The sequence below is a fragment of the Saccopteryx bilineata genome, chromosome 1 (genome assembly GCF_036850765.1).
Source record: "Saccopteryx bilineata isolate mSacBil1 chromosome 1, mSacBil1_pri_phased_curated, whole genome shotgun sequence".
Taxonomy (NCBI): Eukaryota; Metazoa; Chordata; class Mammalia; order Chiroptera; family Emballonuridae; genus Saccopteryx; species Saccopteryx bilineata.
Window position 1 is genome coordinate 20,717,870 of NC_089490.1, and position 27,616 is coordinate 20,745,485.

Below are 27,616 nucleotides of genomic sequence, written 5' to 3' on the forward strand. Positions count from 1 at the left end.
CTCAGACACTGTGCCCAGACTATCCTACTTAATTGTCAACTCTTTTTGTTATCTTGCTTATTCTCATCTCTCTCATAACCTCTTCCTGTTTCTTAAATCTGATCATTTTATCCTCAACTGTTTCCACTCCATTCTCCTTTTCTTATAAATCTCAGAGTATGTTCAAGTTTTATTTATTTCATCCTATTCATGGCCTTTCTGCTTGGCCTCTAAATTTCCTCATTCAGCCTACCGACCACCACCCATCCTGAAGATATCACCCCTTCCATGTAGCCTTTTCCCTTTCCCATAGTGCCTTTGTCTTTCTGCTTGTGTGTTCCAGGAGGTCAGGATGGTGGGGGAACAGCGCACTGGGGACCTCATGGTGCCCTTGGGACCCCAGCTGCAAGCATATCCTAAAGAACTTGTTCAGCAGCGTCCTGGGCATGATGGACATCCTGAATACCTGGTCCGATGGAGTGTCCTGAAGTGTGGGGAAGTGGGCAGAGTGGGTGTAGAAGAGGGCAAGGCAGAGCACATCCTCATGTGGCTGTCAGCCTCCGAGGTCTGTGCCAACTGCCCCATGCTGTTAGGTGAGTGGACACTATCTAAGGGACCTCAGTGCAAACTGGCTGGGGGTTCAAGAAGCTTCACCCGAGATCCAGGAGGCCTGGATGATGTGGCAATAGGAGAGATGGAGGCTGATGTGCGGGTGCTGGTGCAGAGGGCTGCCAGGCAGCTGGCAGGAGGTGGGACCTCGAGCCTCACAGCCGCTGTGCTCCACACTATCCACGTGCTCAGTGCCTATGCCAGCATCGAGCCCCTCACTGGGGTCTTCAGAGAAACAGGAGCCCTAGACTTGCTCATGCACATGTTGTGCAACCCTGAGCCTCAGATCTGTCGGAGTGCAGGCAAGATGCTACAGGCTCTGGCAGCCCACAACGCTGGTAAGAGGCAGCCAGGGGAGGAAGGAAAGCACTGGAGAGAATGGGGCCATAAGGAGTGAGAACAGAGACAAGAAGGATTTCCCAACTCTGTAATACCAATTCAACACAGAGGGAAATAATAGATTCGTAGGCTATTACTTATCAGTCTATACAGGATGAGATGATAGAACCCGGTTTATTTGTTCTCAATGCAGTGACAGAGAATGGAGTAGGTTTATATTCTGAAACTGCTGCTTCAGATTCATTAGTTGGTTGTGAAACCAGTTTGGTGAGTTATAACCAACGTTTTTTTAAAATGTAAAATATTAGTATGTAGCCCTTAAGGTAACTTTTGTAGCATGAAATACGTGTTTCGGTTATGTATATGTATTTTATATTAGTCTGCCATGTAAAATGTAGTTACTGTGGATTTCAGTCACAAAGTGAAGGCCTGGGGTAGGGGATGGGGAGTCTAGGAAAGGCAGAGGGAAGGTCTGGGGGACCGAGGAGAAGATATGGATTGGGTGTGGATTACAGGGAGTCGGGCTCACGTCCTTCTGTCACTGAGCCAGCAAGATGGCATCGAGCAGCACATGGATTTTGACAGCCGCTGTACTTTGCTGGAGCTGTTTGCAGAGACCATGTCTTCTGAGGAGCACTGCATGGCCTTTGAGGGCATTCATCTGCCTCAGGTACTCTGGCAGCTGTGGGACACATGCTGTTCAAGGCCTGGGGCATCATTTCTGAAAATGGTTCAGGACTACATCACCAGAACCTGGGGAGATTGCTAAAATGAAGGTTCATGCCTCCTTCTCACTCCGAACTTCTAAGATTAGAACCCAGGATTCTGTGTTTTAAGACATTCCTTGGCCCTGGCCGGTGGCTCAGTGGATAGAGTGTTGGCCTGGCGTATGGATGTCCTGGGTTCGATTCCCCAGTCAGGCCACACAGGAGAAGCGACCATCTGCTCCCCCCCCCCCTTCTCTCCCTCTTTTCCTCCCACAGCCAGTGGCTTGATTGGTTCAAACATGACATACACACACACACACACACACACACACACACGCTGAGGATAGTTCGATTGGTCAAAGAGCATTAGCCTCAGGCGCCCCGGATGGTTCAGTTGATTTGTTGATTTGAGCATGGGCAGCAGATAAGGGGTGGGGGATGGATCTTGGTTGGGGCACATGCAGGAGTGTGCCTCACAATCTCTGCTCCTCTCACCTCAAAAAAAATAAAAGACTTTTTGTAAAAGAAATTTAAATCACAGTTTGAGAGCTACAGGTATGTATATTTTTCTGTAGAGGATGATGTTGAAGGGAAAGGAGATGGGCTACAGCTGAGAGATAAACCTATGCCACACACTGCGTCCCACAGATCCCAGGAAAGCTGCTCTTCTCCCTGGCGAAACGCTACCTGTGTGTCACTTCCCTGCTGGATCAGCTGAATAACAGGCCAGAGCCAGAGGCTGAAGACCAAGGCTCCCTGTCCCCAAGGGAGGAGTTCGCCCAGGCGAAAAGCCGGGGACAGCGGGAGCTGGAGTTCAGTATGGCTGTGGGCAGCCTCATCTCGGAGCTGGTGCGGAGCATGGGCTGGGCCCGGAACCTCAGTGAAAGGGCCGCGTCGTCGCCCCGATCATCCCGGTCCATCTTTCAGCCCTGCGTTTCCGGCTCCAGCCTTTTACTCCCCACCATTGTTGCCACCCCCAGAAAGCAAGAACGGGCCTTCCGCCAGCGGTTTGAATTCTCCAGCCAGAGTGGCTATGGCGAGTATGTGCAGCAGACGCTGGTGCCGGGGATGCGAGTGCGCATGCTGGACGACTACGAGGAGATCAGTGCTGGGGACGAGGGCGAGTTCCGGCAGAGCAACAGCGGTGGGCCCTGTGTGCAGGTGAGCGAGGGAGCGAGCGCATGGTGGTGGGACACATAGCGGAGGCTTCCATGTTGGGGGCTCTGGCTGGACACCCAAGGAGAAAACTCCCAAGGAAACTAGGATGATTAAAGGGGACCAGCAATTGAAGGGGAGGCATTTGGGGAAGACTGAGAAAATCTGGTGGGAGTAGGCGGGCTGTGAGGTCCAGGAGAGACTCATCCCAGAAGCAGAACCGATGTATGGAGACACCCTGCCCCGTACTGGTGGTACTGGGCAGGAGGGACAGTAGTGGCAGAGGCTGTCAGGCTTAGGAAGAGATGAGAGGCAAGGCGTCCCCTGACTGGGGAAGGGAGCCTTTTGCTCTGTGGTTTTCCCAAGCCTAGCCAGGTGTGCCATGAGGGCTGAATGCCCCAGGTCTGGACCCAGCACATCCTCTCAAGACTGCACAGCCCAGGGTTCAGAGGGTGAGCCATGTCTCTTCCCTCTGTCTTCCTCCATTCCAGGTCTTCTGGCAGTCGACGGGTCGCACCTACTGGGTACACTGTCACATGCTAGAAATCCTGGGCCCCGAGAAAGCTGCCGGGGACACAGCTTCCGCAGCTGTGGAGAAGGGAGCAGGGGCTACTGTGTTGGGCACAGGTGAGCCTTGGAGGAGACACTGCCAGTGTATCTGTGAATAGAGGAGTCGTGGCTGGGATGAAGCCACTCCAGGGGCTGCCCCAAGAGATCCAGAAATTCCCTATTCCTGCTGGCTGCTAAGTCCCCGATGCGTGTATCCTCAGCACTTCCCTCCTGGGACTGGAAGCCTGTGGATGGGCTCTACTCTTTGCCGTATCTGCAGCCTGAGCCTCAGAAGAAATTGAGACACCTGACTCAGGCTGAGTGGTGGGAGCTGCTCTTCTTCATCAAGAAGCTGGACATCTGTGAGCAAGAGCCAATATTTCAGAATCTTCGAGAGAACCTGGATGAGGTATTCCAGGCCTGAGGGGGTTTATGGTGGGGTTAGAAGTGGGATTCAGGGTGGAATTGTCCAGGAGAGTTCTAGGTTCAGAAGTGTTTAGGAGGAGACTGGTGCTATAGGTTAGAGAGTCTGAGGGGTCCTGGGAGACAAACGCTGTGAGGGTCTGGTATATAGAAGGTGTGCAAAGCATGGTGGGAGGTGGCCACCCTTTCATTTACCATCCCCAGAACTTTTTTGTCTGCTTGTTCCTGAAATGCATACTCCTTTCTGTTGACAGACCCTGGATGAAAAGGCCCTCGGTGAAATCTCCGTGCCCATAGAGGTGGCGGAGGGTCTGCTGCAGGTTCTCAGCGATCGGTTTGAGGGGAGCGCCCTCAGTGACCTGCTCCACTCCCAGATCTACACCAAGTACCGGCTGCGACCTGACGGCCCAAGCGCCTCATCTTCTTCACGGAGTTACTCCTGTACCCCAGATCCAGAAGAGGAACCCGAGCTAGAGGCCAGGTGTTCAGAGGAAGAGACCGAGTCCCCCAAAGCCAAGGCTGAGCCTCGTAAAACAGAGGCTGAGCCTGCCAAGGGGAAAACTGAACCCATCAAGGCACAGAGTGACTCGCAGCTGTTTAACCAGCTTCTGGTGGCTGAGGGGATGGCTCTGTCCCCCAAGATAAAGAAGACATCCAGGGGTGAGTTCAGTGCTGGGAGGAGAGGGAAAAGAAGTTGGAAAAAGTCCTGGGTGAGCCCCAGAGAAGTGAGTAATTAGGGTAGAAGGAAAGTGGAGTAAGGTCATGTTTGCACAGGAAAATGCTTTGGAAGCATATATCCATCTTCCTTCCTTTGGCCTTGATTATATCTAATCAATCATGGGTGCCTTTCTTCAGTATCCCTGAAAAAGGAGGGCCCATTTTCCAGAGAATCTTCGTCTTCGTTGTTTGACTGTTAAGTGCTTTACACAGAATTGTAATGGAATGCAAACTACAGCAACGAATAATGTATTGAAGTGTAATAGTATAAGTGGGCTTGACCTTGAAGGACTTCCATCTTGCAGGTGCCACATTTTTTTAAGCCACTGCCTTTCTCTCATGAATTTCAGAAATGGCCAAAGCCCTGTGGGGTCCGCACAGATTCCTGTACCAGCACGTGGAGGCTGTTGTGGCTGCTGTGCAGGAGTCCAGCTTGGGCACAAAGCTGCAGCTCTCAGGGCTCGACGCCCTCTCTCAGGTGGTGGAGTCGGTTACGGAGCGGGACCATCCTCTGGTCCATCCTGACAGATCCCTGAGGTTGGGATGGTGGAGAGGGAAGAGGTTTCAGTTTCAGCTGGGAGGTTGGGGACGGAGTAGTAAGGTGGGAAGGAGCTGAGATCAAGAACTGGAAAGGCTAGGGATGAAAGAAAGGTCAGTCTGCGGAGCAGCGGAACAGGAGGGTGGAATATTATCATGGCTCCTGTTGTTGCGGCATTTATTCTCTGCAAGCTCCGTGCTTAGATTTTTACTTGCATTCTCTCATAAAGTCCTATCACCTAAGAGATTGGTTCCTGCTCACATCCCATTGTATGGGCGGGGAAACTGAGGCTGAGAGAATTGAACTAATTTGCCCAGAGTTTGACAGAAAGCAAAGCTGGGGTTCAAACCTAGGACCCTTTGGTGCTGGAACTAGTGTTTTTCTTTTATTTTCTCTTCCTTTTTCCTCTTTTCCTTCTATTTAAAAAGGTTTCTTTTTCCTCCTCAATTATGTAAATGATACACAAATACATTCTCATTTTAAAAGATCTGAAGACTATAAGATACTAGAATAAAAAGCTCAAGTTCCTTTTCACCACTGTCGTTCTAGCATGGGCTCCTTCAGGCCTTCTCTAGATTTACATTTGTTAGTGTGTTCGGATACAGAATGTTTCCTGAGTTTGTGTTTTAATATATGTAATCACACTCCACGTGTTTCTGCAACTTTCCCCCCACTCAGCATGTCTGAGAGCACTCTCCATGTCAGTCCACACAGAGCTAGCTGCTTTCTTATTTTGCTCTGCATAGGACTCTGTGACTGATCATATCCATGTTCAAATACAGTGTTCTGATGGATCTGTTTCTCTCATGTCTGCCAACACTGGATACTAGCATAGTTTAAAAATCTTACCAGATTGGCCCTGGCTGGTTGGCTCAGTGGTAGAGCGTCGGCCTGGCATGTGGGAGTCCGGGTTCGATTCCCAGCCAGGGCACACAGGAGAAGCGCCCATCTGCTTCTCCACCCCTCCCCCTCTCCTTCCTCTCTGTCTCTCTCTTCCCCTTCCGCAGCCAAGGCTCCATTGGAGCAAAGTTGGACCGGGCACTGAGGATGGCTCTGTGACCTCTGCCTCAGGCGCTAGAATCGCTCTGATTGCAACAGAGTGATGCCCCAGATGGGCAGAGCATTGACCCCTGGTGGGCCTGCCGGGTGGATCCCGGTGGGGCACATGCGGGAGTCTGACTGCCTCCCCGTTTCCAGCTTCAGAAAAAAAAACAACAACAACAACAAAGTCTTATCAGATTGGCAAAACTATTTTCAAAAAAATTTTTAATGTTTTTAGGGAGAGAAGGAGAGAGAGAGACAGGAACATCAATCTGTTCCTGTGTATGCTCTGACCAGGGATCGAACTGGCAACCTCTGCTTTGGGACGATGCTCTAACCAACTGAGCTATCCAGTCAGGGCACAGATTGGCAAAATTTAAGATGATTAGTAACTCCTTGCTTTAATTTCTTAGCTCTAGTGCAGTTAGGCATATTTGCACGCATTTGTTGTGTTTCTTCTAAATACTGTTTTTACCTTTTGTCCACTTTCTTCCTGGGTCTTTGTCTTTTTCTTACTGATTTATAAGTGTTCTATATATTAATCAGTTATTTATGTTTCAAATATCTTGTTTGCCTCTTTTTCAAAGTCATATGAACTATTTTCTAACTATAAAATGATTCATGCTCATTATAAAAAAAAAAATAGAAAATTACAAAGGTGCATGACCAGTGGTGGCATAGTGGATAGAGTGTCAGCCTAGGACATTGAGGTCCCAGGTTTGAAACCCTAAGGTCACCAGCCTGAGTGCAGGGTGGCTGGCTTGAGCCCGAGGTCACTGGCTTGAACAAGGGGTAACTGGCTCGGTTTGAGCCCCCCGGTCAAGGCACATATGAGAAACAATCAATGGACAACTAAAATGATGTAACTACGAGTTGATGCTTCTCATCTCTCTCCCTCCCTGTCTCTGTCTCTGTCTCTCAAAAAAAAAAAAGAAGAAGAAAAAAAAATTGTCAAGGTAAAAATCATCTGGAAACCCTGTATGTAGAGATAGTCACAATGTTAACATTTTAGTAAACATCCTTACTTTTATTTCCATACCTATTCATACGTGTTACCTATACATACTTACTTGTTTGTAAGAAATCATAACTATAGAAGGGGATATATATTAAAGTGTATTTGACTCACACTGAAGTCATTATAAAGCACAAGAAAAGACAGATTAAAAACAGAACTTTCTCAGTACCTTTATTTGCCTCCTCTCTCAGAATTTCTTCTTTCGTGTTCCTTTACTCCATAGTTCATAGGCCATTCCTTCACTGTGCCCCTCTGTCCCTGCGGAGAAGGAGGTCAGTCCTGGTGTTGATTCCCCCTGTGATGCTCTCTATGATCTAGGGACTCCGGAGGTACTTCTTCCTTCCCTTCCGATCAGCACTTCCTTTCTGCTGGGGCCTCTCGGACTCCTGTTGCTTATCCCAGAACTTGGTGGAGATGCCCTTCATTGTGCTGAAGTTTCAGATTTTTTTTTATTTTTTTTTTTTTTTTTACAGAGACAGAGTCAGAGAGAGGAATAGACAGGGACAGAGAGACAGGAACGGAGAGATGAGAAGCATCAATCATTAGTCTTTCATTGCACATTGCGACACCTTAGTTGTTCATTGATTGCCCTCCCACATGTGCCTTGACCATGGGCCTTCAGCAGACCGAATAACCCCTTGCTCGAGCCAGCGACCTTGCATCCAAGCTGGCGAGCTTTTTGCTCAAGCCAGATGAGCCCGCGCTCAAACTGGCAACCCCAGGGTCTCGAACCTGGGTCTTCCATATCCCAGTCTGATGCTCTATCCACTGATCCACCGCCTGGTCAGGCTGAAGTTTCAGATTTTAACGTTGCTGTATTTTTCAACTTTCTATGGCTTCTAGATTGTATGTCTCACTTAAGAAGGCCTATCCTATTCCAGGATTACAAAAACATTTTTCTATATTTTCTAAAACTATCCATGATTTTGTTTTTTAAGTTTATTTTTAAATGTTTTCAGTTTACGTTTGCAAATGGAGTGAAGCGGACTTCCAGCTTTCTTTTCTCAGATGGACAGCCAGGTGTCTCCACGTCACATCCTGCATGGTCCTTCCTGTCCTCTCTGACTGAGATGCTGCTCTTGTCTCTCTTCACATCTGTTGATCTGTTTAGCTACCCTGTATTATTTCCAGAGTTTTGTTAAAAGTTTATATTCATATTTTGATAACTAGTAGGCAAGTCTACCATTATTTCTTTCCAAAAATTTTTTGACTACTGTATTCTTGTATATTTTCCCTTCCTGGGCCTGAATCTGCCTGTCATGTTTGTTTTTTTTTTAAAAAAAGAACAAACACAAAAACATTTTTAGGCATTTTGATTAGAATTACATTATATTTATAGACTTACTTGAAATGACGAGCCCGAGTTCGTAACCATTTTGTTCTACTGACTCCTTCATGAAGTGAGGAGCCAGAGGCAGGCTGACAGCGGAGGACAGGGGACCAGGGGAGAGAGTAAGGCCAGAAGAGCAAGTTAGAAAGGAAGGAGTGGGTGATGGACCGGAACTTGGGGTGTAGAGTTAGGTGGGAAGTCCGGCATGACTCTTGGGGTCGGTGAGAACCTCTCATTACTCTCCTCTCAGAGACAAGCTAGTGAAGATGCTGGAGGAGCTGCTGACCAACCAGGTGGGGGAGAAGATGGTGGTGGTGCTGGCCTTGCGCCTCCTCTACCTGCTCATGACCAAGGATGAGTGGCACCCACTCTTTGCCCGGGCGGATATCATCTATACTGTGCTGGTTTGCATGCAAGAATACAGGACTTCCGTCTTGGTACAGCAGGCGGGGCTGGCGGTGAGTGGACCAGGCCTGGCTGGTGGGAGTGAGCGTTGGGCGAGACAGGCCGGGTGGGGGACCGCTGGCCTTGGAGGGTTGCTGTGGTGAGTTAGACCCAAGAGGAGGCCTTGGGCCAGAAAAATGCAGATGAATTGAAGAGTTCCAGCTGGACAGTCTTGAAGATTAAGCACATGTTTGGAGAGAGGGAGAAAGTTGTCTTTAAGAATGACTCTAGCCCAGACAGCTAATGGTCGGTTAGAGCAGCATCCCGAAGCTCAGAGGTCGCCAGTTCGATTCCTGGTTGGGGCCCATACAGGAACAGATTGATGTTCCTGTCTCTCTCTCTCTCCTTTTTTTCCTTTCTCGCTAAAATCAATAAATAATAACTAAAAAAGGAAAGAAAAAAATATCATTAGGTTTAAAATTAAGTGTCAGGGTCGATGAGATGGCCATTTACTAGTTAGGAGAATGTTGGAGGAAGAAGAGGTATAGAAAGAAGGTCAGGAGCGGAGTTTCTAGGTATGTTGGATTTCCCATGCCTTTATAGTTATAATTAGATGTCTGGTTAAAGACTAACTTCTAAATGTGACAAAGTAGTTTTTTACCCTTTGATCTGAGTTGCACCCTTACACAGAAAATACCCCTCTCAGGTGTAGGTAAGACAAAGCCAACCTTGCCATTGTCTTGCTACCTTGGGACCAGAGAATGAGATAGGGAAGCCCTCATCCAGGGAAGCTTAATAGAATTGCTTCCTGACTTATCCAGACACAGTGCCGGCCGGTAGGTGTGGGCTGCAGAGCCTGAGGGTCCTCGAGGGGGACACGTTGGCCTCAGCTCTGAAAGTGCATCCCAACAGTATAGAGGCAGCAGTGGGGACAGGGGCACGTCCAGGCCATGTCTGCTGAAAGAATTCCCTGACCCTTTCAAATCGTGTGTCCAAAATACAGCATTCCCTTCTATATCCAAACTCTTGCCCTGTAATAAAATTGTATCATTTTGTTTATAACTTAAGGTCTGCAGAATTTAGCTAATTGGGAAAAGTGGGGGAGCCAAAGGGAGAAAGCCTCCTGATGAGGGGGCACTTGCGCGGGGGTCTAGGCCTTAGAAGGGAGATTATCCTGAGAGATGTTTCTACTTCCTAGAGGGTTTCTTCTCAAGAGTCAGCTCTTTCACCAGGAGAGACATTCTCCGCTCGGCTGAGATGTACAGTGTTCATCTTAGTTTATTTTTCTATCGTACCAGCAAACAAGTTTGTAGGTTACAAGTATTTTTTCCTATAATTCCAACCACTCTGCCTGTGAGACAGCCCAAGTAGCCTTGTTGCGGAGGGTGGGATACTGACCTTGGAGGCCACGGGACATGGGTCTAGGAGTGCTGGCATAGAGGTGGGAACTGCAGCTGTGGGCACGGCCAGGGTTGCCTGGGGAGTGGGTGCACAGTGAGAAGGGAAGGGGCACAGGAGATTCCATGGCTAAGGATCAGGCAGAGGATGCCAGAGAGGGAGAACCACCAGGAGGCCAGGACAGTATGACAGTCAAGAGAAGAGAGAGGAGTGGTCAAGCAAGAAGGAAGACAACTTCAGGGAAAGCTTTTGAAGACAGCTAGATGCTGTGAAAGGGCCCCATCCTGAGGGACGCTGAGGGAGGGGTCGGCATCCACTCGGTTAGCCTTGGTGCTGCCAGAGAGACACTGGGCGATACTGCCACCTTCGAGCCTTAGATTTCTTCTTGTTTGTCTTTTCCTTCTTTTGTTTTTTAGCATCTATTGTCCCATCATTACCTTTTCCATTTCCATCCCTTAGTTGACCTGTTTGCAAAGAGCTCAACTTCCCCGAAGTTTGACATGGAGAATGATGGTCTGGCTCTCCCCTTCCTCTGCACGGTGGCTCTGCCCACTCCTAACTCTGCTTCCACATCCCCCTTACAGGCTCTGAAGGTGCTGGCCGTGGCCAGGTCCCCGGAGATCCCCACTTTTGTCACTGGCCGAGATTCCATCCACCCAGTATTTGATGTGCAGATGACCACAGAGATGTTCGCCAGCATCGCCACCCGCCCGGGCTCTGAAAGCCTGCTCCTTACCATTCCTGCAGCTGTGGTCCTGATGCTGAACACAGAGGGGTCAGGGCATCACCTTCCCAAATCCTGTTAAACCCCTCTGCTCAAGTCGCTTGTGCTCTACAGAAATACCCCTCATGTTGTTGCCTCTGGCTGAAAGTTTAGTGGCCCTCTCTGACTGTTGTTGGAAAAGAAGCCAAGTGGTTGGGGAGAGGGTGACTCCCAGAGAGCAGAGACACCCTGCCCTTTCTTCCTGGGATTGGGAGGAATGACCTGAGGTTGGGGACCCCTGGAGCCCATTCCTCCCCAGCTGCAGGGCTTCTCCCATGTGTACTTCCTTCCTGTTTTTATCGCATTCACTCTGACGATCTTCCCGGTCACCTGCCTTCCTCCAGGTGCTGCTCCGCGGTGAGAAATGGCCTGGTCCTGCTCAGGCTGCTTTCCTGCAACCACCACCCTCTGGGAGACCAGATTGTAACCCAAGAGCTAAGAGATGCCTTGCTTAGGCACTCAGGGATAGCACTGGGGACAGAACCCGTGCCCACCACACATACCAGCCTCATGATGCTTCTCAGTCACTACTTAGGGCTGCCGGGCAGTCCTGAGCTTGCAGGTACCATTGTGGAGGGGGTGGTTCCGCTAAGGAATCAGACGGTGCCAGCCGGAGGCTAGGAGGCTTCCGCTGATGTCCTCATACCTTACTGGAAGGACCAGTAAACCTTCAGGAAATGAATGAGGGTTTTGGTGTTCAGCTTAGGTCTTAAGTAGAACTTCCTGACCAAGAGGAAAGGGTGACTCTAGAATAGTTAGAAGGAAATTGCCTTCTCTGAATGGCTTTGAACACATGAAGGTAGCCATCATGTGGTCTGGGTTTGGTCCTATTTTATCGGACATCGAAAGTTGGTTGAAATAACTTACAGAGAGACCTTCTTTTTAATTAATTTTTTAAAAGACTTTATTCATTTCTAGAAAGGAGAGAGAGTGAGAGAGAAGGAGAGGAGCAACAGGAAACATTGACTCCCATATGTGCCTTGACCAGGCAAGCCAGGGTTTTGAATCGGCGACCTTAGCATTCCAGGTCAACACTTTACCCACTGCACCACCACAGGTCAGGCCTAGAGAGGCCTTCTTTAGAGGAATTGTTATTGTACAGAAAGTGTATAACTAGAAACCTGAAATATTGATGTCATGGGGAGGAAATCCTTTGTGTTTAACAAACAAGTGAAAATCCAGAAGTGGGGGGGGAAATTGAGATAAACAATTATGTGCCTTTTAGTGTGTATATCTAAGGCCTAGTGCTAGGTAGTGCAGGGATATGGTTATAACAGCTAACATTTATTGGCTTATGTAACAGCATAGCTTACATTTAATAATAAAACAATTGTATGACCAGAGGAGATTAAAAATGTGTAAATGTGACAGTGTTTGCCATACTAGACACTTTTTTTTTCAGATGTAGCTAATATATCTATATTTTGGTATATATTTGGGGCCAGAAAATAAAATCCCCTATAGTTTTGTAAAAACTGCAGACATCCTCTAAGTGGGAGGAAAATTTGGGGGCGATTTTCAGAAACTCCATTTCTCGGTTTGACCAATTTGTATGAGCCCTCGTCATATGTATTTTCTTCCTCCCGTGTGTCTGAGCAGCAGCGCTGGAGACCCCCAGTGCCCAGGGCCAGGGTGGGTCCCTGGTTGGGGGCCCGTCTGCAGAACTCTTCCTGGACTTGGAGCGCGTGCTGTGCCGTGAGGGTGGCCCCATGGGCGCCGTGAAGCCCCTCCTCAGGCGCCTCCAGCAGGAGACCCAGCCCTTCCTCCTGCTGCTGTGGACTCTGGATGCCCCCGGGTCCAACAGAGCTCTGCTGCTGACTGTGCTGAGGTGAGGGGTCCGCTCAGGCACCTGTGCACTGGGGGGGGGTCCTGCTCAGGCACCTGTGCGCTGGGGGGGAACCTGCTCAGGCACCTGTGAGCTGGGGGGGGGTCCCACTCAGGCACCTGTGAGCTGGGGAGGGAACCGCTCAGGCACCTGTGCACTGGGGGGGGGTCCTGCTCAGGCACCTGTGCGCTGGGGGGGAACCTGCTCAGGCACCTGTGAGCTGGGGGGGGGTCCCACTCAGGCACCTATGAGCTGGGGGGGGGAACCGCTCAGGCACCTGTAGCTGGGGAGGGCATCTGTGAGCTGGGGGGGGTCCCCGCTCAGGCACCTGTGTGCTGGAGGGGTCCCGCTCAGGCACCTGTGCGCTGGGGGGGTCCCACTCAGGCACCTGTGCGCTGGGGGGGGCCACTCAGGCACCTATGAGCTGGGGGGGGTCCCACTCAGGCACCTGTAGCTGGGGAGGGCATCTGTGAGCTGGGGGGGTCCCGCTCAGGCACCTGTGCGCTGGGGGGGTCCCCGCTCAGGCACCTGTGCGCTGGGGGGGGTCCCACTCAGGCACCTGTAGCTGGGAGGGGTCCCACTCTGGCACCTGTGCGCTGGGGGGGTCCCACTCAGGCACCTGTGCTCTGGGGGGGACCCGCTCAGGCACCTGTGCTCTGGGGGGGACCCGCTCAGGCACCTGTGAGCTGGAGGGGGGTCCCACTCAGGCACCTGTAGCTGGGGAGGGCATCTGTGAGCTGGGGGGGTCCCCGCTCAGGCACCTGTGTGCTGGGGGGGTCCCGCTCAGGCACCTGTGTGCTGGGGGGGTCCCGCTCAGGCACCTGTGCGCTGGGGGGGTCCCACTCAGGCACCTGTGCGCTGGGGGGGGCCACTCAGGCACCTGTGCGCTGGGGGGGGTCCCACTCAGGACTCAGGCACCTGTAGCTGGGGGGGCATCTGTGAGCTGGGGGGGGTCCCCGCTCAGGGACCTGTGTGCTGGAGGGGTCCCCGCTCAGGCACCTGTGAGCTGGGGGGGTCCCACTCAGGCACCTGTGCGCTGGAGGGTCCCGCTCAGGCACCTGTGAGCTGGGGGGGGTCCCACTCAGGCACCTGTGTGCTGGGGGGGCACCTGTGAGCTGGGGGGGGTCCCCGCTCAGGCACCTGTGTGCTGAGGGGTCCCCGCTCAGGCACCTATGAGCTGGGGGGGGTCCCACTCAGGCACCTGTGTGCTGGAGGGGACCTGCTCAGGTACCTGTGCACTGGGGGGGGGGGGTCCTGCTCAGGTTCCTGTGCGCTGAGTGGGACCTGCTCAGGCCCCTGTGCATAGGGACTTGTTTCCATCCCCTCACCAGGGTCATGACTCAGCTGCTGGATTACTCAGAGGCAATGGTCCTCCCTTGGCATGAGGTCTTGGAGCCCTGCCTCAACTACCTTACTGGCCCCAGTAGTGACTCTGAGGTACCAGAGCCATGGCAAGGGCGGGGGGGGGGGGGGGAAGGACCGCCTCTGGAGGGCATAGCACAGCCTTTCCTGATGGGTCTGGACACTGGGAGGTATGGGTAAGGAGGAGGAGGCCACTGTCATCTAAGAGTCTCCTGAACTGGGCCTTTGAGGTGCAGGCATACATCCCAGATGGTGCAGGTTCGGTTCTAGACCACTGCAGTAAAGCAAGGGTTGCAAAAAGGGAGTTGTAATCTTCTTGCTGGTGGAGGATCTGGCCTCTAATTTGTAAAAATTGCAGATCTGTGAAGCTCCACAAAGCTAACGCAGTATAACGAGGTGTGCCTGTGTAAGCCTTCCAGCTACACCTGGATTTTAGACTCTGGGTTAAGAAGCCCACATTTAGCAATCCAAACATTCCTTGCTCTCCACCCTTCAGGGTTTGCGAGGCTCAGGTACCAGAGCTGTCTCTTGAGATAGCTTGGTCCCGGCAGGAAGAAGCCTGGAAAGCTGTGCCCAGCTCCTGCCCACTCCCTCTGGAGTCCCAGCACCCCGTTATTCTCTTCCTACCTGTCTTTGGGCTTTTTACCCGGGCTTTTGAGTTCCTCCCGAATCTCAGCCACGACATTCCCTTTGCTAATTCCCTCAACCCTGACGCGGCCTGCCCTCGTTTCCCGTGCGTTGATCTCCGCGGCCCTGGGCTCAGCTTGTGCAGGGGCTGCTCTGCTTCCTGCACCGCCTGGCCTCGCTGCACAGGGACTATGCCGTGGTGCTCTGCTGCCTGGGAGCCAGGGAGGCCCTCTCCAAAGTCCTGGACAAGCGCCCTGGTCTGCTGGCCTGCGAGCTTTCGGACCTGGTGACTCAGTGTGACAAACACGCCCAGCTCTATAGCAGCCTCACCTCCAGCATCCTGGCTGGCTGCATTCAGGTGAGGAGGCTCCTGGGTGCAGAGCTAAGGGAGACTGTAAGCCAGAAGCCAGGGAAGGAGATCACTGTGTGTCCCCATTTGGCATCGTTTGGCCTGAGTGGTAGCAGATGTGGGGTAGTTTCCCAGCCTTTACCCCACATGCTTGTTCTTCCAAAATGTGGGGGGAAATGGGTTGAGAATTCTGTTGCCCCTTTCTCCATATATATCTTTTATTGTGTTTGTTTTTCTGTGTTTTCTCCTCCCTCTGCCCCTTCTCTGATGTTCTGGTTGTAGATGGTGCTGGGCCAGATCGAAGACCACAGACGAACCCACCGACCCATCAACATCCCCTTCTTCGATGTGTTCCTCAGGCATCTCTGCCAGGGTTCGTGCCCCATGCGCTTTCTCCTGGCTCCCACCCCACCCTCTGTTCTCCCCTGCCCTTCCCTTCCCACTCGTAGTCCTTTCCTTTTCTCTCAACTAACCAGCCTGTGACTGCCACCGCTTCCCACTGCCCGCAGGCTCCAGTGTGGAAGTGAAGGAGGACAAGTGCTGGGAGAAGGTGGAGGTGTCCTCCAACCCGCACCGGGTCGGCAGGCTGACGGACCGCAACCCCAAGACCTACTGGGAGTCCAATGGCAGCACCGGCTCCCACGCCATCACCTTGCACATGCGCCGTGGCGTTCTGGTTAGGTGTGCACACACCCAGCGCATCTGTAATACATGAGGGATACACTCAAACCCATTTTGTGCAGTGAATGGACAAACACACAGACCTGTGCTGGTAGGGGGTGTCCCTTCACCCCATGAGCCTGGGGACATGCTCCCCCAACAGGTACAGGTGTCACTCCTGTGCTTGGTGTTGCAGGAAGTCAACAACTCTCCTGTGGGCATCTGTGTCCTAGTTGAGAAATGATGACTGTCTGCAGTTAGAGGGAATGGGAATAGCTAGAGGTGATGGACTGGGAGATCCTAAGAGGTGGAGTCTATGGACTTGCCCTTGACCTGATGAGGGAAGCGGGAGAGGAAGGCATTGTGGTGACAGTGTCTAGTTGTAGAATTGGGTGGGTGGCAGTTTTCTTTCCCAGGAGAGAGAACTGGGAAGAGGAGCCAGTTTCTGAGGACAGATAGGCATGTTGGGCATGTTGGCTGATGTGCCTGTGGGGCATGGCATGGAATGTCTGTGAAATCTCAGGAGAGGAGTCTAGGGTAGAGATGTGGGGTCGGGTCATTGGGTGTTAATTTTCAGCTGAAAGTATGATTCTAAATGAAATAACTCTGGGGGGAGGGAAAGGCAAGAGCAGAGGGTCCAGGGAAGACGCTTAAGCAGAGGGACAGGAGTCTGAGGAAGAATTGGTGGATTGCAGACATTTTGAACTCAGATCGTGGTCCTGGTTCTTACGGATTCCTTTCTCTTCCCCCAGGCAGCTGACTCTACTGGTGGCCTGTGAGGACTCCAGTTACATGCCTGCCAGGGTGGTGGTGTTTGGGGGTGACAGTACCAGCTGCATCAGCACTGAACTCAACAGGGTGGGGACCCTCTGGCCGGCCTTCTGTTTGTCCCAGGGCCTTATCAGTAGAACCCAGCCCCTGGGGAACTCCCATATCCCTTTCTCCAAGCAGTGAGTGGAATTGGGGATGTGGAGCCGTGTAAATCCACGGACTCAGGGCAGGCGCAGTGATGAGCACACGCTGTCACAAACTTGGTGTCAGCAGCCCTTCCAGCCTCGCTTTTGGAGGTGACAGCTGTCCCTCTCCTCCCCTGCCCCACCAGGTGAATGTGGTGCCCTCCGCAAGCCGGGTGATCCTCCTGGAGAATCTGAACCGCTTCTGGCCCGTCATCCAGATCCGCATCAAGCGCTGCCAGCAGGTGGGGGGAGGCGGTCTGGGTCTGGGGGAGCAGGAGGGAGCACAGGTTCTCCATGGTGACTGGGTCCCCAGCATTTGGGGGCCAGGCCAGGCCAAGGCTCCCCCTTGGTCAGCTTGGGGATGGCCCAGGAACCTTTTGAGTTCTGGAGATGTAGGACTGTCTTGAGCAGCTCTAGGGAACTCAGTGTGAGGCCAGGCTTTGGTAGTGCTTGGTGGCTAGGTGGCTTAGGTGACAGATAAATCTGCATGTTACAGGGCGGCATCGACACCCGGGTCCGGGGTGTGGAGGTCCTGGGCCCAAAGCCCACTCTCTGGCCACTATTCCGAGAACAACTGTGTAGGCGTACGTGTCTGTTCTACACAATTCAGGCGCAAGCCTGGAGCCGGGACATAGCCGAGGACCGCAGGCGCCTCCTCCAGCTCTGTCCCAGGTGGGCGGGGCAGGAGGTGTGGGCGGGGCTGAAGGCGGGCGGGGAGGTGGTTCAGGGCTGAGGTCGCTGGGAAGGAGAGAGGTCCCTGTGGGAGCCTGGCAGGTGAATGAAGCAACAGCTAGGACCTGAGGGGTGAGAGGAAGAGAGCGTAGGTGAGACGCAAGTGCTGCTGGGGAAGTAGAGCTGGGGTGGCTCGAGCGTGGGTGACCAGGGGTTGACTGCACTCACGGGAACCTGTGTCTTTAATCCTTGACCACGCACTATTTATCCCCAGACTGAACAGGGTTTTGCGCTACGAGCAGAATTTTGCCGATCGCTTCCTTCCTGACGATGAAGCCGCCCAAGCACTGGGCAAGACCTGCTGGGAGGCCCTGGTCAGCCCCCTGGTGCAGATCATCACCTCCCCCGGTAACCATCTGGAGCCCCGGCCCCACTGACCTTGTCGTTATTCCCGGGTACTACTTGAGTTAATGCTCTTGGTTCTCTTGGTTCCTGTCTTTATCCCTGAAGGCCTGTCACCTCAGTGTTCCTTTCCTTCCTGCCCCCGAGACTGCTGCCTGACACTGGTATTTGAACCTTACCCTCCACCCCACCCTGTCCTGTGACCACATCCCTAGACGCCAGCTGATGCAGACCCTGGTGAGGGCGGGGCTGGGGCTGTGCTGCCCCCCAAACCATTTTGTACAACTGCTCCTCCTCTCTCTTCCTCCCAAGCTGTCCACTCCCCCATTGCCCATGGAGACTAGTTTCTGACCGATCTTCCTTTAGACGCAGAAGGCGCGAGCTCCCTGGGATGGCTGTTGGCTCAATACTTAGAGCAGAGGGAGAGCTCTCGGAACCCCCTGAGTCGAGCAGCATCCTTTGCTTCTCGTGTGCGTCGCCTTTGCCGCTTGCTGGTGCACGTGGAGCCTCCTCCTGGGCTTGCTCCTGAGCCGTGGGCCCATCCCTGTAAGTCCCAGCCAGTGGTGGTTGAGCTCAGCATCTGGGCAGTGATATTCTCTGGCTCCTCCCTCGTGGATTTTATTCTTCCTTGTGGCTTTGGTTTTGCTGTGGGCATTTCCAGGGGTCAGTACCCAAGACTCCAGACTCACTTGGGGGCTGAGGTGAAGCTCTTGCTTTGCCCTCTGTCTCTACAGCCAGCAGGAACAGGAAGGGTCAGGATTGGAGCCCTGGGCCCTCGCCAGTTCTTCCAAGCAGCAGCCTGAGGAACATGGCGCAGTGCTGGCTGAGCGTGGTGCAGGGGCAGGTGGGCAGAAGGGAGCTGGCCTGGGGCGGGGTGGGGCTAGGCTGGCCGCACGCTGGGAGTTTCCACTTAACATTTCTCTGCTCTTCAGGTCAGCAGGTTCCTGGTTGCAACCTGGAAGGCCCCAGACTTCGTGCCCCGTTACTGTACACTCTATGAGCACTTGCAGAGAGCGGGCTCCGAGCTCTTTGGGCCTCGGGCAGCCTTCACACTGGCCCTGCACAGTGGCTTCTCGGGCGCCTTGCTGCAGCAGTCCTTCCTCAGCGCTGCTCACGTGAGTATCAGCAGCTCGGCTGGAAGCTCCTCTCTCCCTGCCCTTCCAGCTCCTCTCCCTCCCTCCCTCCTCCACTGCCTCCCTCCTCCACTCCCTCCTTCCTCATGGTTCCCTGGCGCCCTTTCCATTGCCCCAGATAAGCGAGCAGTTTGCCAGGCACATCGACCAGCAGATCCAGGGCCGCCTGATGGGTGGAGCCCCTGGAGAAGACACGCTGGGGCAACTTCGGGGGCACCTGGAGCCCATCATGGTCCTTTCTGGCCTGGAGCTGGCCATGACTTTTGAACACTTCTACCAGTGAGTGAAGGTGTGGAGAGGTAGGGCATGAGAGGCCTAGAGTCAAGAGAGGGTGAAGCCTGACCTGTGGTGGCGCAGTGGGTAAAAGCCTCGACCTGGAATGCTGAGGTCACCGGTTCGAAACCCCAGGCTTGCCTGGTTAAGGCACATATGGGAGTTGATGCTTCCTGCTCCTCCCTCCGTTCTTTCTATCTCTTTCCTCTCTCTCTCTCTCTGTGTCTCCTCTCTCTAAAAAAATGAATAAATAAAATGTAAAAAATAAATAAATTGTAAAAAATAAAAGAATTATAAAAAAAAAAAAAAGAGGGTGAAGACCTGAGTCTTAGAGGGAGGACAAGGGGCAACACAGTAGAGAGGAAAGATTAAGAACCAGAGGTGGCTGTGGTATTGGGGGAAAGCAGATGGGAAGGAAGAGCTGAGCCTGTGACCCAGGCTAGCTGCACCAGGGACCCCTATGTGTGGAGCGGGAGGCCAGGCTGAGCCCAGTGCCACCCTGAGGCTGGCTCGGGCTGTGTGTGCTGCAGGCACTACATGGCGGACCGGCTCCTGAGCCTGGGCTCGAGCTGGCTGGAGGGCGCTGTGCTGGAGCAGATCGGCTCCTGCTTCCCCAGCCGCCTCCCCCAGCAGATGCTGCGGAGCCTGAGCACCTCGGAGGAGCTGCAGCGCCAGTTCCACGTCTACCAGCTCCAGCGGCTGGACAAGCTGCTCTTGGAGCAGGAGGAGCAGGAGGAACAAGGCCTGGGAGAAAAGGAGGTAAGGGCAAGGAAAACAAGTGGGAGAGCAGGAGACCGAAGAAGGGAGCCCAAGAGTCCTTGAAACCCTTCTGTCTCTCAGGAGGAAGAGGAGGCTGAGAAAGGACTATTTATCGAAGACCCAAGTCCAACAGTTTCTATACTGGTCCTGTCACCACGCTGCTGGCCGGTCTCCCCACTCTGCTACCTGTACCATCCCAGAAAGTGCCTTCCCACAGAATTCTGTGATGCCCTTGACCACTTCTCCAATTTCTACAGCCAGAGTGAGGAGATAGGGACAGGCAATTGGAGACTGGGGGGAGGTTTGGGGAGGCAAGACAGGAGGAGGAGAGGACCATTGGATAGGAGTGCCTAGATATGAAGACACAGTCTTTAGGGACAGCAGGGTCCTGGGCAGGGTGAAGAAGTGTGAATGAGATCTTCATTAATTTCTCATCATTTCTTTCAACTTTGTATGAATTGGTTCTACATTTCTTTTTTTTTTTTAAGTCTCTGCAGAGTCGATCCTGACTCTGCTTTTTTTCTTTTTTTTTTTAAACTTTTCCATTGATTTGAGAGAGTGAGAGGAAGGGAGAGAGAGAGAGAGAAGCGTTAACTCATTTCACTTAGTTCCATTGATTGCTTCTTGGACGTGTCCTGACTGGGGGTTGAACCTGAACCTGCAACCTCTGGTGCTCCAGAGAAATACTTTATCCACTGACCCTACCCAGCCGGGGCTCTATTTTTCTTTTTTTACTTCAAGTTGCATGCTTAGTCTTTTCAGACCTCTTTCCAAATAAAAGTATTTAAGGCTATTTATTTCCCTCTCAATGTTGTTTAGCTGCATTCTGTAAGATTTTGGGGTTTGTTTTTTAATATTTTTTTATTGAGGTATAATTAGTATACAGAAAAGTACAGATATCTTAATTATGACTTAATGAATTTTATATCCAAATACATTCACTTAACTACCCCCCAGATCCAGATGCAGAATACTTCCAGCACCCAGAAAGATTCCTCCTTCATGTCTCCTTTCTCATCACTTTCTTCCAAGAGAAATCATTATTCTTCCCTTGTCACCATAGATTTTTGCCGGTATTTGAACATCATGTAAATGGAGTCATAGAGTATACATTCTGCTGGGCCTGATTTCCTTCACTCAGCTCATTGTCTGTGGGCATGACCCAGGCTGTCAGTGTATCCTTACTTTGGTCTTTTGAATTGCTGAATCGTATTCCATCGTGGGAATATATTTACCTTTTCTGCTGCTGATAGACATTTGGGATGCTGAATAACTAACTGTATTATGTGGCATTCTTATTGTTTAGGTCAAAGAATTTTCTTTTCTTTTTTTTTTTTTTTTTTTGTATTTTTCTGAAGCTGGAAATGGGGAGAGACAGTCAGACTCCCGCATGCGCCCGACCAGGATCCACCTGGCACGCCTACCAGGGGCAACGCTCTGCCCACCAGGGGGTGATGCTCTGCCCCTCCGGGGCATCGCTCTGCCGCGACCAGAGCCACTCTAGCGCCTGGGGCCGAGACCAAGGAGCCATCCCCAGCGCCCAGGCCATCTTTGCTCCAATGGAGCCTTGGCTGTGGGAGGGGAAGAGAGAGACAGAGAGGAAGGAGGGGGGGTGGAGAAGCAAATGAGCGCTCTCCTATGTGCCCTGTCCAGGAATCGAACCCGGGTCCCCTGCACGCCAGGCCAACGCTCTACCGCTGAGCCAACCGGCCAGGGCCTGTCAAAGAATTTTCTAATTTTCATTATTACTTATTCTTTAACTTACCAGTTTTCTGAAGGAGATTTAAAAATTTTAAAGCAGATTTTTCTTTGTTTTGTTTGTTTAGTTATCTTTTTGTTTTAGATTTCAACCTTCATTCCATTGTGGCCAAAGCACATGGTTTCTGTGATTCTGAATTTTTACCATTCCCTTGTGGCCAAGATGGTCACATTTTCAAAATGCTCCATATGTAATTAAGAAGAATGTGTGTTTTTCATCTGCTAGCTACAAGATTCTACATATTTCACTTAATGGCCCTTGTTAATTGTATTGTTCAAGTTTTCTGTAACCTTACTTATTTTTGTCTATTTGATTTATTACTGAGAGAGGTGTGCTCTAATCTACCATTTTGATAGTGACTGTTTAAACGATATAAATTTTGCTTTATCCCTTTTGATTATGTTATTACGTACAGTTTTAAAATGATCTCACAGTGGTGCTAGTAGAGCTTCCTGCAACGAGGGAAAAGCTCCGCATTGTTCAGTGTGATAGACATTTGTGGCTGTTGACTACTCGAAATGTGGCTAGTTTGGCTGGGGAACTGAGTATTTAGTTTCATTTACTTTAACCAGTTTAAATTTAAGTAGCTACATGTGGCTTCTGGCCATCACAATGTGCTGTGCAGGTTTAGAAACTTCATGGTTACTTAAACCTTATTACAATGGAGTGACCTCGCAGTCATTTTATCTAGTATTAGTAGTAAGGTGACCAACTTTTTTACAATGAAAAGGAGGATGAAAATTGAAGAAAACAATATAAATAAAAGAAACATTTTATTCATTGCAACAGTAATACACTATAATATGATAAATGCATAATAACATTTGTAATATTTTATATTGTAATTATGCTTAAATGCCTATTAATTTTTAATAATAATTGTAAGAAAAGTACTCATTTAGATACAAATACGTCACATCACACACAGTGGATTGACTCTGTATCGATCAAATATGGACATTTACAGAGTAGTCTTCCAATATCAAAAAGGAGGGCCCTGGCCGGTTGGCTCAGCGGTAGAGCGTCGGCCTAGCGTGTGGAGGACCCGGGTTCGATTCTCGGCCAGGGTACACAGGAGAAGCGCCCATTTGCTTCTCCACCCCTCTACTGCGCCTTCCTCTCTGTCTCTCTCTTCCCCTCCTGCAGCCAAGGCTTCATTGGAGCAAAGATGGCCCCGGGCGCTGGGGATGGCTCTGTGGCTTCTGCCTCAGGCGCTAGAGTGGCTCTGGTCGCAACATGGCGACGCCCAGGATGGGCAGAGCATCGCCCCCTGGTTGGCAGAGCACCGCCCCATGGTGGGCGTGCCGGGTGGATCCCGGTCAGGCACATGCGGGAGTCTGTCTGACTGTCTCTCCCTGTTTCCAGCTTCAGAAAAATGCAAAAAAAAAAAAAAAAAGGAGGACATGTAGGAGGACACTTTTTGAGGGAGGATTGAACTTACAAAAGGACTGTCCTCCCTAAAGGTCACCTTAATTAATAGTATAACAACTTTCTTTGGTTAATATCTTTCTAACACATCCTTTTCTATCTTCTTTTTGTTTGGATAAATAATTTTTTTTCTTTTTGCAAGAGAGGCAGATAGGGACAGAAAGGAAGGGAGAGAGACGAGAATCAGTTCTTCCTTGTGGTACCTTGGTTGTCCATTGATTGCTTTCTCCAGGGGCTACCGCAGAGCAAATGATCCCTTGCTCAAGCCAGCGACCTTTGATTACCCCTATATATATATATATTTTTGACTTTGATCCTCCAATGGGGCTTTAATGCTGCCAGGCCAGGACCTGATTTTTTTTTTTTTAATTTTAATGGGTGACATTGATAAATCAGTGTACATATGTTCAGAGAGAATATCTCCAGGTTATTTTGACATTTGATTATGCTGCATTCCCATCACCCAAAGTCAAATTGTCTTCCGTCACCTTCTAACTGGTTTTCTTTGTGCCCCTCCCCTCCCCCAACCCCCTCCCTCTCCTTCCCCCTCACCCTGTAACCACCACACTGTTGTCCATGTCTCTGAGTCTCATTTTTATGTCCCACCTATGTATGGAATCATATAGTTCTCAGTTTTTTCTGATTTACTTATTTCGCTCAGTATAATGTTATCAAGGTCCATCACCCCTATATTTTTAACCTATATGTTTGACTTGTTAAACCTATATATTTCCCACCTTCCTGAATAATTAAAGGCCCATAGAAAATCTTAACTTCAGCTGTGGCTCCTATCTGTCTTGTTACTGTTGTTCAGTACTTTAGAATGATCTATTTTTAGTCATTTTTGTTTTATTCACTTGATGTTTATATTTGCCATCATGCCGATTGATTTAGTCACCGTTCCTTTTGCATCTTGAGCCTTCCTTTCGAGTTCAATTTTTTTCCCTAAAGTGTATCCTTCAGAAGTTTCCTCATTGAAAGAGTATTGGTGGAAAACTACTAGTTTTTGTTTGACAGAGGTTTATTTTCATCCTCATTTTAAAATCCTTTTATTATTATACATTTTAGACATATGCAAAAATAGAATAGATAGCAACATATACAAATTTATGACTAATCTTGTTTTATCTGTCTTCCCCCCCAACTTATCCAACCATGAAATTTAAAAGATAAAGACTTCTTAAAGGCAAGGATGCTATAGTAATTATCAAATCTTTAGAAATGAACAATTCTTTTTTTTTTTTTTTTGTACCTCTCCTAAGTTGGAAATGGGGAGGCAGCCAGACAGACTCCCGCATGCGCCCGGGATTCACCCGGCACGCCCACCAGGGGACGATGCTCTGCCCATCTGGGGCCATTCTAGCGCCTGAGGCAGAGGCCACAGAGCCATCCTCAGCACCCGGGCCATCTCTGCTCCAATGGAGCCTCGGCTGCAGGAGGGGAAGAGAGAGACAGAGAGGAAAGAGAGGGGGAGGGGTGGAGAAAGCAGATGGGCGCTTCTCCTGTGTGCCCTGGCCGGGAATCGAACCCGGGACTCCTGCACGCCAGGCCAACGCTCTACCACTGAGCCAACAGGCCAGGGCCAAAATGAACAATTCTTGATATCATCAAATATACAGTTAGTATTTCTATTTCCCTTATTGTCTAAGTTTTAAAAATTAATGGTTTATTGGAGATCCAAACAAAGCCTATGCATTGCATTTGATTTAGTTCTCTTTTTCATCTTAATCTATGGGTTCCCGTCTCCCCTTTTCTTCCTATCCCCATTACAATTATTTGTGGAGGAAGCTGGTTTGTTTGCCAGAGTTGTTGACAGGCTGGATTTTGCTGATTGTATCTACGTAATGTCCTCTAGCATGTTCCTCTGTCTCCTTTATTTCCTGAAAACCTATGTTTAGCTGTAGAAGCTTATCCAGGTTTGGGTTTGATTGCTCAGGCAAGAACACTTCATAGGTGGCGTGTGTACTTCCCCAGGAGGTGTGTTACATTTAGCCGTCTCTCTCCGTGTTCAGGTGGATGAGTGGATTTCAGTGTTGTTAATCTGATGTGTGCATTATGTATATTTCCCATCATTAGTCATCATCATTGCGTAGGCATGGCATTTCCTTAGGGGTCATGAACTAGTGATATTGTAGCTTTGTCTTTTTTTTTTTTTTTTTTTTTTTTTTGTATTTTTCTGAAGCTGGAAACGGGGAGAGACAGTCAGACAGACACCCGCATGCGCCCGACCGGGATCCACCCGGCACGCCCACCAGGGGGCAACGCACTGCCCACCAGGGGGCGATGCTCTGCCCCTCTGGGGCATTGCTCTGTCGTGACCAGAGCCACTCCAGCGCCTGGGGCAGAGGCCAAGGAACCATCCCCAGCACCCGGGCCATCTTTGCTCCAATGGAGCCTTGGCTGCGGGAGGGGAAGAGAGAGACAGAGAGGAAGGAGAGGGGGAGGGGTGGAGAAGCAGATGGGCGCTTCTCCTGTGTGCCCTGGTCGGGAATCGAACCCGGGACTTCTGCACGCCAGGCCGACACTCTACCACTGAGCCAACCGGCCAGGGCCACTTTGTCCTTTCTTTATGTGTTAGCTGGAGTGCTTTCTCTATAAAGAGAAACTTTTCTCATCAACTTTTTAGTTACCTTGAAGTATAGTTGGGAAAGGAAAGCCTTGATTCTTTCCCCCGTCCCTTTATTTTGAACCAGTTTTCAAAATAATGTGTTGGTTCTCTAGCATCCTCCAAAGATGACCAGGGAGGTCATCTAAAAGTGGGGTCTTCTAAAAATATATAATCATGTGAACTCATGGATTAAAAAAAATATCTCATGTGTTTTAATCCATCTCAGGTGTTACTTTTTCGATGTTCACATTGTCCCATCTTTGGCCAGAGAGTGCCCCTCAGGTTGGGTCCTTTGATACACTCTTCCTTTGAAAGCCTCCCTGCTCTCTAATAGGAGCAAACATCCCAGGCTCACGTTGCCCAAGCTGTAACACAGGACAAGGAAGAGCCCCAGCCAAGTGGGTCTTTATGACTCCCAGCTCCTTAAGGGCAAAACCCAGGTGTCTAGCGCTTCTTCCGTGGAGCCTGCCTGATAAAGGGTGAGGCACAGGGTGGTTTCCCAGATTCCTCTGGCTTGCTGGGGAGGCAGCACGGGGCAGGGGGTGGGGTGGGGGCGTTGAGCTCTGTACGCTCTAATTGCTGGGGCCTAAGTGGCTAGCAGGATAGCACGCCCTGGCTTCCACCCCGGCCCAGTTTCCCCTCTTATTTGTCCCCGCCCTTGTGCTCAACACTTTCCCAGGTCAGAGCCATCCAGTCGGGGGACCACAGCGGTGGCTTCAATGGACGTGGCTGGGCCGGGCTGAGCTGCAGTTTGGGGACCAGACCCTGCATGTGTCCACCGTGCAGATGTGGCTGCTGTTGAGTTTCAATCAGATAGAGGTGCCGCAGCTCCTTAGCCTCTCTCTGTCTTTTTTCTCCCTTGTCTGCCACTGTTCTGAGCTCTGTCCCTCCTTGCATTCTTTCTTCTCACTTCTGACTGGCCCTGTTTCTCCTCACCAGGAGGTGTCAGTAGAAACCTTGCTGAAGAGTTCTGACCTTAGCCCACAGCTGCTGCTCCAGGCCCTTTTGCCTCTCACCTCTGAGAATGGCCCTTTGACCCTGCATGAGGGTCAGGACTTTCCACACAGGGGTAGGTCACTGGGAACAGCCTGGGACTCTGCTTATAGAGAGTGGGGTCCTGAGGGTGGGGTCATGCAGTAGGGGCAGTAGGGGGTGAAAGTGGGCTCTCCCCCCCTTTTACCCCCACCCCTACCCTGGGCACTAACTAGGACTGTGCTCCAGGTGTGCTACGGGTTCGTGAGCCTGGGCTCTGGCCCCGTGGGGGGGCCCTGTGGCTGATACCTCCCCAGAAGTACCTGAATGTAGGGAAGGATGAGGGCCGAACCCTGGAACAGAAGAGGAACCTCTTGAGCTGTCTCCTTGTCCGGATTCTCAAAGCCCATGGGGAGAGGGGTCTCCACATCGATCAGCTGGTCTACCTGGTAGGCAGAGAGGGAGCCATGAAGTGAGGAGAGGGAGGAAGCCATGCTTGGGGTTGGGGGTTTGAGCCACGGGTCACCACAAGGGAAGGTCAACTCTCAGTATGAGACCTTGTAGGGTGACACTTCTGTCTGGGTTTTCTGTTCCTGACAGGGCAGTTAGACTAAAGGTGGAGACAAGGCATGGGTATTTACCTGTGCCAGGCCCTAGACCTAAGGGTTTGCATTATTAAGTCATTTCATCTGCACAATGTTGTGAGGCAGGCGGTCTTATTATTATTCTCATACTCATGTGACAGATAAGGAAAATGAGGCATGAGAGTTAGCAACGTCCGTAGTTGCACAGCCGGTAAGTGGCACAGCTGGCCGTTGGACCTAGGCAGCCTGGCTCCCCTAGGAAAAAGGGGCCTGCCTGCCTGTTTTCTCCTTTCCCAT

At 50.9% G+C, this 27,616-nt stretch overlaps 1 protein-coding gene across 2 annotated transcripts in view; it reads left to right on the plus strand.

Moving 5' to 3' along the window:
* The window catches only part of CUL9 (cullin 9), a 40,007-nt gene that overhangs the window by 1,530 nt on the left and 10,861 nt on the right, over positions 1-27,616 (plus strand). For both annotated transcript variants that reach the window (XM_066250837.1, XM_066250847.1), the window contains exons 2-29: positions 323-926; positions 1,443-1,597; positions 2,283-2,795; positions 3,281-3,416; positions 3,560-3,747; positions 4,016-4,421; positions 4,829-5,015; positions 8,656-8,863; positions 10,772-10,962; positions 11,295-11,512; positions 12,550-12,778; positions 14,107-14,212; positions 14,901-15,122; positions 15,396-15,486; positions 15,623-15,794; positions 16,526-16,631; positions 16,876-16,971; positions 17,226-17,401; positions 17,676-17,809; positions 18,170-18,349; positions 18,538-18,647; positions 18,736-18,918; positions 19,055-19,215; positions 19,740-19,968; positions 20,050-20,230; positions 26,443-26,582; positions 26,703-26,832; positions 26,985-27,184. In XM_066250837.1, coding sequence (XP_066106934.1) covers positions 332-926; positions 1,443-1,597; positions 2,283-2,795; positions 3,281-3,416; positions 3,560-3,747; positions 4,016-4,421; positions 4,829-5,015; positions 8,656-8,863; positions 10,772-10,962; positions 11,295-11,512; positions 12,550-12,778; positions 14,107-14,212; positions 14,901-15,122; positions 15,396-15,486; positions 15,623-15,794; positions 16,526-16,631; positions 16,876-16,971; positions 17,226-17,401; positions 17,676-17,809; positions 18,170-18,349; positions 18,538-18,647; positions 18,736-18,918; positions 19,055-19,215; positions 19,740-19,968; positions 20,050-20,230; positions 26,443-26,582; positions 26,703-26,832; positions 26,985-27,184 — 5,643 coding nt within the window. In that variant the 5' untranslated portion in view covers positions 323-331. The remainder of the gene's footprint in view (positions 1-322; positions 927-1,442; positions 1,598-2,282; positions 2,796-3,280; positions 3,417-3,559; positions 3,748-4,015; positions 4,422-4,828; positions 5,016-8,655; positions 8,864-10,771; positions 10,963-11,294; positions 11,513-12,549; positions 12,779-14,106; positions 14,213-14,900; positions 15,123-15,395; positions 15,487-15,622; positions 15,795-16,525; positions 16,632-16,875; positions 16,972-17,225; positions 17,402-17,675; positions 17,810-18,169; positions 18,350-18,537; positions 18,648-18,735; positions 18,919-19,054; positions 19,216-19,739; positions 19,969-20,049; positions 20,231-26,442; positions 26,583-26,702; positions 26,833-26,984; positions 27,185-27,616) is intronic.